The sequence below is a fragment of the Stegodyphus dumicola genome, chromosome 11, assembly GCF_044657685.1.
Source record: "Stegodyphus dumicola isolate Sdum_Otavi_A_Nest chromosome 11, ASM4465768v1".
Taxonomy (NCBI): Eukaryota; Metazoa; Arthropoda; class Arachnida; order Araneae; family Eresidae; genus Stegodyphus; species Stegodyphus dumicola.
The window spans coordinates 144,157,814-144,171,610 of NC_140778.1; the positions used below are offsets into that span (position 1 = coordinate 144,157,814).

The window sequence follows — 13,797 nt, forward strand, 5'->3', positions numbered from 1 at the left end:
TGCTATCGTCAAGAAGGAATCATACGAAGTTCAGAGCACTTCAAGAAATAAATTATGCGATTTTCTTGCAAAACAAACAAATTAATTCGCACGAGCGAATTCGTTATTGGTTCAGATTTTTGAATGCATTGGGAAGAAAAGGTCGAGCCTCATAAAGGTATACCTGACGACGGATGTAGGTGGTATATAAATCCAGAAAACTATGCTTTTTCTTATTTATTTGTGTCACTTTATTTAAGTAGTTGTTTCTATATGCATTTATTTCTTTTATTTGTTTTAGCTAACTATAAGAATATCCCATAATATGAATATTTTCATTTTTTGAATATGATTAAAGAAACTATTTAATTAAGGTAAATTATTTTTTATGTAAGGTACGTTTGTGAGCATCACTTAAAAATTCGAAAGTGTTTTAAAATAAGTGTGCAAGGCCTGACTCCTGAACCTTGCGAAGATCTGAAGCCGCTTGCATTCACGTTGTGAGTCTATATGCTTCGTAGAGTGAGATTTAAACGCTCAAAAGAACCCAGAGACCCACGGACTGTGAAATATGATCAGCCATCTAGTTCGTAATAGCAAGAAACATGACAGATGCGGATATTCATCGCCAGACGTGTGATGTAGACAACACAATGAGGGGCACTGAAGTGTGAAAATGATGAAGATCCTTCTTGAAAGGTTCGCAAAGTGATGGAGAAGGAAAAAATTATATTGAATAGATGGTTATCATCACAAGTGGCAGAGATCTGGGAGAAGGATATGCAATAACGCATTGTTTATTGCGATAATGGTTTAAATCTACGAGACAATTACGTAAGAAAACATAGAAAACTATATGTTAGAAAAAATGTATTTAGTCAGAAATTAGAAAACAAATTTTCTATCTTACAAGAGCCAACATTTCCTTCGTATGAACTCTAACATAGTACTCAATTGACTAGAGCTAGGCAATAAAAAGAAATTGATTGGCATCATTAAAAAACGAAAGGGATCAGGACCGTTGAACAGTATCCAAAAGAGGGCTTTGTATATTCTTATACACATCTGATGAGACAATCACTAATGGAGGTTCTGAAGTGTTTGTTATTACCCTAGGAGGTACTACTTAACTGGCGCTGTAGTCCTGTCTCTAACTTCACTTGTGAGCTTCTGGCATAGAGGAGGCACTTGGAATGTTTAGAGCCCTTCCCATTTCTGAGCAAGCAAAAGGACTCTTTGTCTTCTGTGACACAAACGTAGTTTTACAGGAAATCATGGATTGAACTACAGGCTCTACAGGCAATCATGGCTAGAAGTTCTAAGATCACCAACTGGATCCACTTTCGTTTAAACGAGCTACACTGGCAAAAGAGGCTTTAAGTAACGTAAATGTCACCTTCTCGGATGCAAATGCCATGGCCAAATACACACTGAAGGAATATTCAATTTCAATAAAGCATCAGTTCCATAATGTCAATGGAGAATATAATTAAGACGTAACACATATATAATTAAAGACCTTAAACAATTAAGACAGCTTAACAGCATGAAAATACACATGATTCGAACAAAAAGAAAACAATACATTGATATCACACAATAAAAATAATGTAATAAAATAATACAATAAAATAAATTGTTGAAATTTCTTTGGTCGTTTTCAAGGAGCAGCTAAGGCTTTTCAAGAGAGCCGCGTTCTGAATTATATCTGGATGATTATAAATCTTAAGTAAAGCCTAAATTTATTAAAATAATTTAAGGCTATAAAAGTTTTTAAATAATACAAACAAAGAATGAAATATAATAAAATATAAAATTTCTTTCAATCTTCTTAATAAATCATCAAGATTAAATTTGCTACGAAGTTACTGAAAAAAATACTGTACAAAACGTAAATAGTACATAACAGCAATTCTGAAACAATTAACTAAATAAACAATGAATCAAATTAGACGCAACAAGCTAAATCAATATTTTTTAAAACTGCAGAAAAACTATTACAAAATATGCAATTTTGTGAACCGTTGCGGAACAACTTAATATTAATAATTAAATTATTTGCATCTAACAGTATTTTATAAATTGGATCAACCTGTAAGCGGTACACACACTTACAAAAATAAAATAAAAATTGCAAAGAACTGTGTTATTTAGTAGCTAATTCTAACAATTAATTAACACAATTCTAATTAAAACCCATTTTGATGGAAGATATAAAAGTCCTATGATATTGAAGAACAAACTTATGCAACACGCCCATCGAAAAAGACAGTTCTAAGAAATTTGTTCTGTAAACTGCATTACCGCTTTCAGTACACAGGATGATTCAAAATACATTTTGCAAAATGACATGGCAAATCGGGCATGTCACAAAGATAAACAATTCCATAGCAATGTCGGGTCTTAAATGCCACTATAAGGCGTTCCAAATAATATGTAATTGAACGACAAGAAGCAAAACCATACGAAATCATTTATTTATATAATATTTCGTACATTTGTTCACAAATGTACAAATGTACGAAATACATTGTGTCGCACATTTGTAGTCAGAGGCTACAAATGTATGACCACTGCAGATGAGGCTCAAAGTTTTTTCCAAATGCATCAAGATACACATGACAATGACGCTGCATTGAACAGCGCACTTTCTCAAAGATACCAGATGTATCTTGAACACATCCTGCTGCCACAACAATTCTTCCTACTAAGTCTTTCGGCGATGAAACAGGTGTTTCATATACAAGCCCTTTTAAAAAACCGAAACCACAGAAGAAAAAACGAATTGCAGACTGATCTGGTGACCGTAGTGGACATATTATTGGTTCACAGCGAGCAATCCAGCACTCAAAGTGGCCTGCGGACGTGTTCTGACTTATCTACTCAAATGGGTAGGAGCTCCGTCTTGTTGAGTTCGAATGCGTCGACGAACATCATTCAGCATGCCTGGAAAGGAACATCATTCAGCATGTCTGGAAAGGAACATCATTCAGCCTGTATGGAAAGTAACATCATTCAGCATGTCTGGAAAGAACCTCTTGCAAGAATTTAAGTCAAATGAAACTATCAAATCTTCCTGGGAGAATGTACGGACCAAGAAAACAGTCTCCTACAATGCTAGGCCTCACGTTAAGGGTAAATTTGCGTTGGAAGGCGTGCGTACGTGTGGCATGTGAGTTTTCATCCGCCCAAGTATACAAGTCATGAACGTTCATTACATCCTTTAGTGAGAATGTGCCCTCATCAGTAAAGAGAAATCTTGCTATGAAGTTTCTATCTGCACCACTTCTTGCAAAAAGCAACGCGCAAACTCCATGCGCATGTTGTACTCTTCGGGTTCTAATGCCTGGATGTGATGTAAATGAGAAGAATGCAGTCCTTCGTCGTGTAAAATGGGCAAGACGGAAGGTTGGGGATATTCCAGTCTCGGGATACAACTCATGTACTTGTTGAAGGATTAGGATCCAGTTCGTTTCTGAAAAAACTCTTTGAGTTGTTTGTTGGCAACCATCATCCGGCTCTTGCACGTCGAACGAGCCCGTTTCGCCCAGTCTGCGATACAGAGTGGCAAGGCACCTTTCTATCAGGATATTTCTTATGATACATTCACATGGCTTCTCGTCCATTGCAGTTGGTCAAGCCTTAAATCACATGCATGTCAACCATTTCGTGATAGTAGATATAACCATTTCGTGTTAACTAGCGATGCTACTACCAGCGCATCCACGGCTTAATGAAGACAATATCGGTTTGCTCAGCTCATGTTTGTATAAGCAACACACTCCCGTGGCTATAACGCATTCTAGTGGCTTTTGGAATCCTATATTCCTATGTGATTTTTTTATACTTGTTGTATGCCTAATTTGTCATGTTATTTTGTAAACGTTTTATTGAATCTCCCTGTATAGTCCCAGCCGAACACAGACAGCCGATCCAGTCGGGCCGGAAGTAGAAATCGATTGGCTGAGGAAGATTTCCTACCATCATCTAACTTGCCTCCAACTGGCACTGCATATTGGAAGCCGTCATTTGAACTGGTTCAGAAAAGTTATCTTCTACTATACGCATAAAGTTATACTCTACTCTACCTGCTGCGTATCACATCCTTAACACCGAAAAGTTGTTATCAGACTTAAAAAACGGAGTTAACATTCATTGCTACGGATATTTCTTAGAAACCCGGTTTGCTGTAACATTCTGCAGGTGACTGATAACTGATGTTACGTACTTTCAGAATGACTGACTTACATGCAACACAACGTCGAACGCAAAGGTTTCTCTTTAGGCATAAAATGTTGCGAACTATTTTTTAAATTGGTTTTGGAAAGAAGTGTTTGAAGAAAAAAAATATCTATTTTGTTTGCATTGGCTAAAGTAAAATGAGCTAAAGGCTTTAATAATTTCAAAATTTACCTTCGCATCCGAAGTCTTTGGGATCGGCATTCTTTCGAAGTGGCCGGAAACCTTCTTTGCAAACACATTTATAGCCTTCGTTTGTGTTCACACACACCGTTGAATTGGGGCACAGATTCTCATCTTCGCAATGCGGAAGTTCTACGCAGTGATATATAAATATTTCATTAACTTTTCATGAGCATTTCATTTCAAATATATACAGAGGAAAAACTTTCAAAATTAAGACAGAATAATAACATAAAAATTCTCAAAAACGTGTTTCCGGAAATGTGGAATTTTTTTCAGCAAATAGTCGTAAACGAATCTTTCATCTAAAGTTTATTCTCAATATAGTGGCTTCTAACAATGAGACATGGGGGCCGCTTTTGAAAATGAGCTACACGCCGATTCTAACAACGAGATATGGAAGCCGCTTCTAACAATGAGATGCTGAGGCTGCTTCTAACAATGAGATGCGAGGCTGCTTCTAACAATGAGACATTGGGGCCGCTTTTGAAAATGAGCTACACGCCGATTCTAACAACGAGATATGGAAGCCGCTTCTAACAATGAGATGCTGAGGCTGCTTCTAACAATGAGATGCGAGGCTGCTTCTAACAATGAGATGCTGAGGCTGCTTCTAACAATGAGATGCTGAGGCTGCTTCTAACAATGAGATGCCGAGGCTGCTTCTAACAATGAGATACAGAGGCCGCTTCTAACAATGGAATATGGAGGCCACTTCTAACAATGGAATATGGAGGCCACTTCTAACAATGAGATATGAAGCCAGCATCTAACTCTGCGATACGCACCGATTCGAACAATGAGATATGAAGGATGAATACCGCTTAGAGATGTCCAATGAACTAATCTCTGATGGAAGCTTGAGCTGGTGGCGGAAGTTTTATTAATCAGTATGATTCTGTTCTTGTGCAGCTAAATAGGATCATGACTGATAAGCGTGCAGTAATAGAGAGCCCGGCTTTCTTTTCTGCCCCTTTCTACGTTGATGTATTTGGTGTAAACCAGCTGCTTGCACATAGCTCCTTACTACCTGTCGGGAATTAAGATAAACGACCGAAGACTGATTTATTAGGGATTTTTATTTGACCAAAATCCCTTTGGAATCTCTTCTTAACAAAGAGCATCAGAGTTTGAATGACTGATGAACTCCGAAGGCAGTCTGAAGCATTTTCCGATTTTTTTTGGTTATTTTCTGCAGAATTTATACAATTTCGTTTTATCTATCACACGAGAGTACTATTGATGCTTCTTCAACGTATAAAAAGCATTAATTTTTATCTATTTTTTATTAAACTAGAAAACTTGTTTAGATTTTCTTAATATTTTCGGTACTTTTCCGCTTCGTTGGCGCAGGCGTTAAAGTCGCCAATAATGGTACAACTGATGCCAAATGTAATATCCTCTCTGGTAACCTTTTACGTCTCATTTTTAAAACAATTCGCAGCCATTTCTTATCAGATTGATTGTTTCTTTCAATACTGGCATACAATTAAATAGAATTTTTGCCAGATAGTTTAATTTTATGCCTTAAGGCCATTTGCGGTAATTAAGTCAATTAGGATGCAATCACACCTCTCACCCGAAAGCAAACATATAGAAAAGGCAAAGTCAAGGGTTAAATTCCTCAATTCTAATGAGAATGCACTAGCAAAGTAAAGCACTGCGGTTTTACATAATTTCTGAGTAAGCTATTGGCTATTGGTACGAATTGAAATAATTCTTGCATTTAAACTCGTATTCCAGATTAAGATTTAACTTGAAATTAACGTAGAGAGAATTAGATTAAGATAAAGAGAATTAGATTTACTGAGAGAATTAGATTTTTGTAGCGTAGTTTACGTGAGATGAGATCACTTGGGGTCACGTGATATGAAAAGGCGAATCAGGATGTTGAGCCATGAAAGTCTAATAAATTCTTAAATTAATATCTTTTTACAATTAAGAATTTATTGTCTTTATTTATTGGATTTTTTACAAAATTTTAAACGATATTAAAATGTTTATGCCTTAAAAATAAAACATTCTTAGAATTAAACTTCTTTTTCTTTATTCTTAGAAATGAAACATTCTTCATTTGTTGACATTTTTTATGTGTATTCTGTACGTTGTCGCCAGTAAAGTCTGCTTGGCGAGATTTGCGCCGGCGAAACGGAAAAGTACCATATTTTCTTAGTTTATTGGGCATGAAAAGTAAACAGTGTTATTCTAAGCCATAATCACAGTTTTTAAAACCTTTTTGTTTTAGAACTAAAAAATGTCATAAAGTTTAAAACTTAACTTGAAATGTTTCTCAAAACACAAGCAATTAGAAATGGCATTAAAAAGCTGAAAATTATGTCAATTAATAATAAAATAAAATATCGTACATATTTTTAATTATTTTCTATGAATAGATTTATCCAGTTTACGCTTTGACGAATTCACTTATTTGTCGAATCCATTTAATACGAGATCGTAAATTGCAACACAGAAGCTGTTCGCACATTTTGTAGACGATTTTCATTGTAATTACTGAATTATTTTACCTAAACGTTTTATGAGTTAAGGGATCTTGATAACCGTTATTCTGCACTATATTTCTATAGCGTAATTTCCAAGACAATAAGACAATAAAATTTTCGTGGAATCTGAAGAGGTATTTTATCCGATTGCTCGCAAAGCTTTCCAAAATCTAAGGAGGTTGTAGATCGACGTTTGAACAATTCGCTTATTAAGAGTCCAAAAGCGCCAAAAGACATTGGTAATAGCTCAAGAGAATTGGTAGGTAGAGGAGGTGGGGAAAGGTATGGGCCTTGATACCCGTTTTTTGCTCCACCTTTTTCCCAGGAAATTAACGGTAGATTTTGACGTGTCGCTGTTTGCTTTGTCCTGATGTAGTTCTAGTGATTGATCGCATTGTCTATAAACGTGTCGCTGTTTGCTTTGTCCTGATGTAGTTCTACTGATTGATCGCATTGTGTGTAAACGTGTCGCTGTGTGCTTTGTCCTGATGTAGTTCTACTGATTGATCACATTGTGTTTAAACGTGTCACTCTTTGCTTTGCCCTGATGTAGTTCTACTGATTGATCACGTTGTGTGTAAAGAGAATTTATTTCATGTTTGAAAATTGGGTATAAAATATGTTTTTGATAATCTGGGGAGTTGTTCTTAATATTTTTCACTACTCTCTTTATTTTCAATTTGCCCTTATATGAAAACCAGCAACAATCCTTACAAAACAAAAACGTTCCCTTACAAAAACGTTCTTTAGATTCCTTGAACCCTGTTTTAGGAATTTTTTCTCCTCTTTGAGGATGATAATTGGATCTCTTTTTACTGAAGTTATTTAAGTACACACAAGATTCGTCTGTTGTGACAATATTTTACCATTTTTGTCCGGATAAATATTTCTCAAAAAAATTCTCCAGCGCGTTCTGCGTTCGGCGATATGTCGTGGAGAAAGACGATACATATTATGGTTTTTCGTCTGTTTAAGATCCAAATCATCATTAATCGCTTTGTTTACAGTTGACACTGAGCATTTTAATAATGTGCAACCAAAACCAGCAGTCCTTTGAACATCAGAGCCAACAGTCCTTTGAATTGGCGGATTTTCGTTTAACATTAAAGATCTTACTTTTGCAACTTTTGAAACAATCCGTTTTTTCCTTGCATACATATTTGTTTCCACTTGAAGCTAAATTTGAGTTTTTTCCCCTTTGTTGTTGCCAGCATTACCTACGCAGCAAAACATCGGAGTTGCAGTTAAAAACATCGGAGAAGAAATGTTTTTACAGCAAAGCAAAATCGTCTAAAAATGGTCGAACAGCCTCTGCAATGTGTAAAAAATTTACTTATTCTATCTAACCAGTTAAGTTATGAAAGTATGTTGATTGTCATTCTCCGTTTCTGCTTTCCTGCCAAAATATAAGTTTTAGTTCCTGCGTATTTAAATGAGCTAGAAAGAGATAGTGTTTAAAGAGAAGTTTTAGATTGCTTAGCAGAGAATGTTTTACCTGCTGAAGGCTACGGTACTAGTTGAAATTTTACGAAAGCAGTCTGCTTTGGCGTTTTTTATCTTACCAATAGTACTTGCATGGCGATATAGGTCTGAGCCATCTTGTTAATCATTTTTGTATAGCCTTTGGTTGATTTACGACTTAGTTTTAGTTAAAATTCCTTACGCTTGATTTACGGCAGGAATGCCGTCTGGATTTGTAAGCACAGGAAATATTCTGTTCAACTAGAGCTCTTAATAAAAGGCCTTTTACACCCGTCTGACATATCTGTTCGATTAGCAAGACACAGTGATAATTCCTTTAGTCGCGGCTAAGTCAAGAGTCTAGACTTAGTGCATGCTTTCCAAAAGAGTGGGACTCTCTAACTTTTAAAACATAAATTAATGAAAATCAATTACATTAATTTCCAATACAAAAACATCGATGAGTGCTGTAACAACATTATATGAGTTTTTTGTCATAGAATATAGAAGTTTTTAGAAACTTGCACATAATTTCTTGGTTCTAGTCATTGGTTTGTTTGAAACTCTTTCGTGTAAGTAATTGTTTTTCATTTATTTGTACTGATGTTTGTTAACATTCCTTAGAAATATTAAAAATAGGAAAAAACACGATATCCAAAAAAATTAACACAATTCTTTCAAAATGTCGAACATTTATGTAATTTATGAACATTTATGTAAATACTGATGTTATGTGATTGTTATCTCATGTAGTTTTAAGAACTTTGTTTATTTACATTGTTTTTGCAGTCTTCTTATTTATTTACTGACTTGTGTAGTACCTTTTATAAAATAATTTGTTAATTTTTGTTAAATTTTGTGTAATCAAATATGGGGATATTTACAGCTTTTGTGGCTCCATACTACGCTTATTTCGTTGCCGTGTTATATACATCTCTTGATTCTGAATCAACTGAAGTTTGAACAGCAAACACAGATGAGCTAGAAGCAGGTATATGGCCAAACCTCTCCTGACGGGCCTTAGTTTGGAGATTTTTCATCAAATCTTTGGCATTCGAAACATATTCACAACAATTTAATTCTTCCCAGCATCCTTTCCTTCTGAGCATCTGCCAACGATATCGTATTTCCCCGACCAGTGCTTTGAATATGTTTGCTCGATTTTCTTCTCTTCACTCAGTCGTATGACGGGGAAGTGGTCTTGTTACGTTAAAATTTTGCGGTAATAATTCATGTGTGCGATCCCTTACAGGTCGCATTGTTCGAGTTGTTATTTTTATTTACAATATGCGTGACATGCATCATGTCGAAAATGCTTAAATGAAATGATTTAAGTCTGAAAGAAAAGAGTAAATTGCTGAAAGATATTAAATACGTTTGGCAAATTCAGCCGAGAATTTTAATTATTTTTATTAGAATGTTATGATCAATGTACTATGTCATTCAGATTTACTTTCAGTTGCTTAATCTTTTCCAATAAATGTTGCATATTAAAAGTGAATATTAGAAAGTGACTGTGATTTTCGATTACTTGATTGGTATACATTTTAAGTAAGTTTAACGATTTCGAGCTAAACCTGATCACTCTAGATCACATTTTTAAAATCATTCCAAAGGGCTTTTTCTTTTCAAGAACTTGGAGGCGCATATTTTATTCAAAATAACGAAGCCGCATACACAAAAGGTTTCACTGGTACGTAAATCATTTTTCTGTAAATATCGTTAAACAGGAAAGTAAGGAGTGTTTACCCGGAAAATGTTCATCACTGTCACAGAAACTTCGGTTTTACGTATCGGGAAAAGAGATCATATTCATGACATTTTATAGTTAAAAGTAACAATAAAAGGATTATTTCTAAACAAAGCAAAGAAATAAAATCCTAAAATTTGTATTACGGAATGCGTAACATCTTATGCAACGGGTTTCCTTCCTTAAAACTATTAAAATCGAAATTTCTTACTTGAACACAATCCATCTTTGTCCTGCATGTATCCTGTAGGACAAAAACATTTTTTCTGAACTTCATTTCCCCACTCTTCGAAGATGCAATCTATTTCTCCGCCGCACTGACAAGCTGTAAAAAATGAAAGAAGTAAAATAAGAATTGAAGTTTAACGATAAGATTAAATTCTCGTAAAGACTCAAGCTGTTTTTCGTAGATATACATCTTTCAATAATTATCATTTTTAATTGAACGCATAGACCTAAACTATAGCAGGATATATGTATATTACCTATATATGTTATGGTATGTATCTGATTTTTACGTATGTATATGTTTTTCCAATACCTATCGCGTTCAATGGTATGTAGTAGCTGTTTAAACAATAGCAGGCTATATGTATATGCTCCGTACCTACGACGTTTCAAGCCACACCCACTGGGTAGAACTCATTGCAATTTAACTTGGCAAGGGCCATTTGATCTAAATCTTGAAATTCAATGCATTAGTAATTTAATTATGATTGTTCATCACTAGTTTACTACATAACTTAATATATTTTCATATTTTGTTGCCAGCTCTAACAGTCTCAGATGCACTTCTAAATTTCATTGTGTACTCATGTACTATTCTAGCTCCGCCTATAGAGGCGCGGCGGTTACCGCCTTATTCTCATTTTTCCAAGCCTTAGGGCAATACCATGACAGGCAGTTAAAGCAGTGGGCTGCTAAATGCTGTTTAAATCAGATAACTGAACTGAACTGAACTATATCATGGTATGTAAAATATATATATCATGATATGTACATGATGTTTCCTATGCACACTGCGCAAAAAAAAATGGGACAGTTCTATTTCTCTCGTTCGACTGTGCCGAGTGACGAATTCACCTTGCGTTTTTTGTTTCGAAAGCGTGACTTAGGATATATATTAAATTCATATATAGCATTGCTCTAACATAAGTATTTTGACACAATAGTTGACCTTTTCCTAAATAACATGCCAATTCTCTTCCATATTTGGGTTCTAAGACTCAAATTACTCCTAGATATTAATTTTTTTAGTTTTGGTGAAAAATTTATGGAGAAATTTAAAAATGTATCCGGCGAATTTTTTTCAGTTTGCGTCAAGAATAATTCACTTGACGAACTTCTTAATATATAGCAACCTATTTTCTTTTGCCTTTTCCCTCTGTGCACGTCCGATAAAAAAGGCATCGTTTATACTTTCAAATGATTTTGACAAAGCGCGTATACCGCATTTTCGTTATTATCGCATTTAATAAATACGCAAAATTTCAAAACGCGACAAAATGATTTTCACTTATATGTTAGAAAATTTTGAACAAAAAAACTCTACTTTTTTGCAGGTATGTTTAGAAATACATCTAATTTAAGACGATGGCAAAAAATTATAGCTTATAATTCCAAATTTTCTTCGAAAAATTTATAAAAATTATTTAAAAATACAAATTTTAAAAGTAAATTGTACAAGATTGGAGAATGTTATTTGGAAAGAACCTAAATTTCGAAATATGAAAGGAAGCATCAAGTAAGTTTTTTTTTTAAAAAAAGAGATATTAGTAAATATATGTCAAATTCAATTAACATTGAGAAGCTAAATTTTTTAAAAACTACTCGTGCGATTTAATACAAAACTTGGCAGTTTGGCATAATTTGAGTCGTAGAATCGAAATATGGAAAAACATGGCCTGTCATTTCAGAAAAAGTCCGCTTTTGTGTCGGTACCTATAGTAGAACAATGCTATATATACACTATAGCAACTACTGCCATGGGATAGCACTATTATGCTACCCCATGGCAGTAGTATACAGATGGCAGTAGTATCGCGTAGAAAATGTATAAAGGCGAAGTGCTTTGGCAGGGCTTTCATTTCGGAATAAATGAATCTCACATTGAGGATTACGATTTGAAAAATGATAGTACTATTTCTGCTTTTATGTGGATTGTAAGAAAGGTAGGGACACCTACTTTCGAAAACATGTGTCAGATGAAAGATCAGCTTCTCGACGAATATAAAATCCTGAATGAAGCCCCCCCACCAAAAAAAAAATGAGCAGATCGTTAGTGATCTTGATACCATATCAGCTAAACTCAAAACATGTGACATGTTTATAAGCATAAATAAACCACTTAAAAGATGCAATAGCAACCCCTCGATTAAAAACACTAATAGTAAGCTTACAGAGAAAAAATGCAACTCTACTGATAATTCACCTAAAAAAGTAATTCAGAATATGAAATCGAAGGAATTAATAGAGAAACAAAGTAATTCTGCTATTAATTCACCCCAAAAATTGATTCAAAACATGAAATCGAAGGAATTAAAAAATGATATCCTATCCCAAAATTTACATAGCACTATAAAACGCACTAATAGCGACAAAAGTAAGAAAAAGAAGACCGAATAGACAAGAAGGATTTAAAATCCCTCGAATTACTAATAAACGCACGTTCTCCGAAACTGAAATTACTCCGCCACTGCAACAAAATAAATATGAAAAGCTTAACAACGAAGAATGAATTGACCAAAATACTGAGGATAACAATGGAGAATTTATATTCCCCCAAAAAACCTCGACTCATATCCCTCCCATAGTACTGCAGGACTTTACTGCAAATTGGGATAAAATGAAAGAGGAACTTGAAACTTTGGGTATTACAAAAATCAAAGGAAACCTAAAACATGGCCGCTATCGACTATTTCTCTTCCCTGGATTATGACATCTGATCCAAACAAGAATTTTCATAAAGTAATCGCTAATAGTAACTGCTTACGTTACGTTACGTTACGTTAATTAATTACGTTCTTTAATGCTAATGGAGTCCAGAAACAAAAGGAAGAAATCAAAATTTTCTTAATTACTAAAAACATCGATATTATGCTACTCAACGAAACCCACCTTAGAAAATCTCACAGGATTAATTTTCCAGGGTACAAGATCATTCGTGATGGCAGGAGTCATAACAGAGGCGGTGGCACTGCAATTATTATTAAAAACTATCTCCGATTTGCTAAATTTGAAATTCCAAACACTGGCAATATAGAAAAAACTGCAGCCATTATTTACAGTGGACTTAATGAAGCATATCTTTTCATATCTGTTTACAACCCCCCAATAATCGACTTAATGATATAGATTTAAATAATCTCACTGCAGCTAATCTTCCCACTTTAATTGCGGGTGACCTAAACGCAAAAAATCAAGCTTGGAATTCAAGATATAATAATACAAACGGAAATTTTCTCAATAATTAGCTACTAAATCAAGATCTGAAAATTATTGCTCCCTTTTCCCCTACCAGAATTCACCATGATGGCACCGGCGACATCTTGGATGTGTTACTTCTTAAAAATATCGATCAAACGCCTCACCTGGAAGTCATTCATGACCTTAACTCTGATCACTTGCCAGTCGCTTTTGATTTCTACGGTTTTTACCCACCTTTAAAGAAACACCTCATCAAGA

General features: G+C 34.7%; 1 protein-coding gene across 2 annotated transcripts in view; it reads right to left on the reverse strand.

The window, feature by feature from the left end:
• Positions 1-13,797, reverse strand: part of LOC118204158 (uncharacterized) — a 115,745-nt gene that overhangs the window by 16,291 nt on the left and 85,657 nt on the right. For both annotated transcript variants that reach the window (XM_085827285.1, XM_085827286.1), the window contains 2 exons: positions 10,325-10,438; positions 4,393-4,533 (listed from right to left, as the gene is read on the reverse strand). In XM_085827285.1, coding sequence (XP_085683411.1) covers positions 4,393-4,533; positions 10,325-10,438 — 255 coding nt within the window. The remainder of the gene's footprint in view (positions 1-4,392; positions 4,534-10,324; positions 10,439-13,797) is intronic.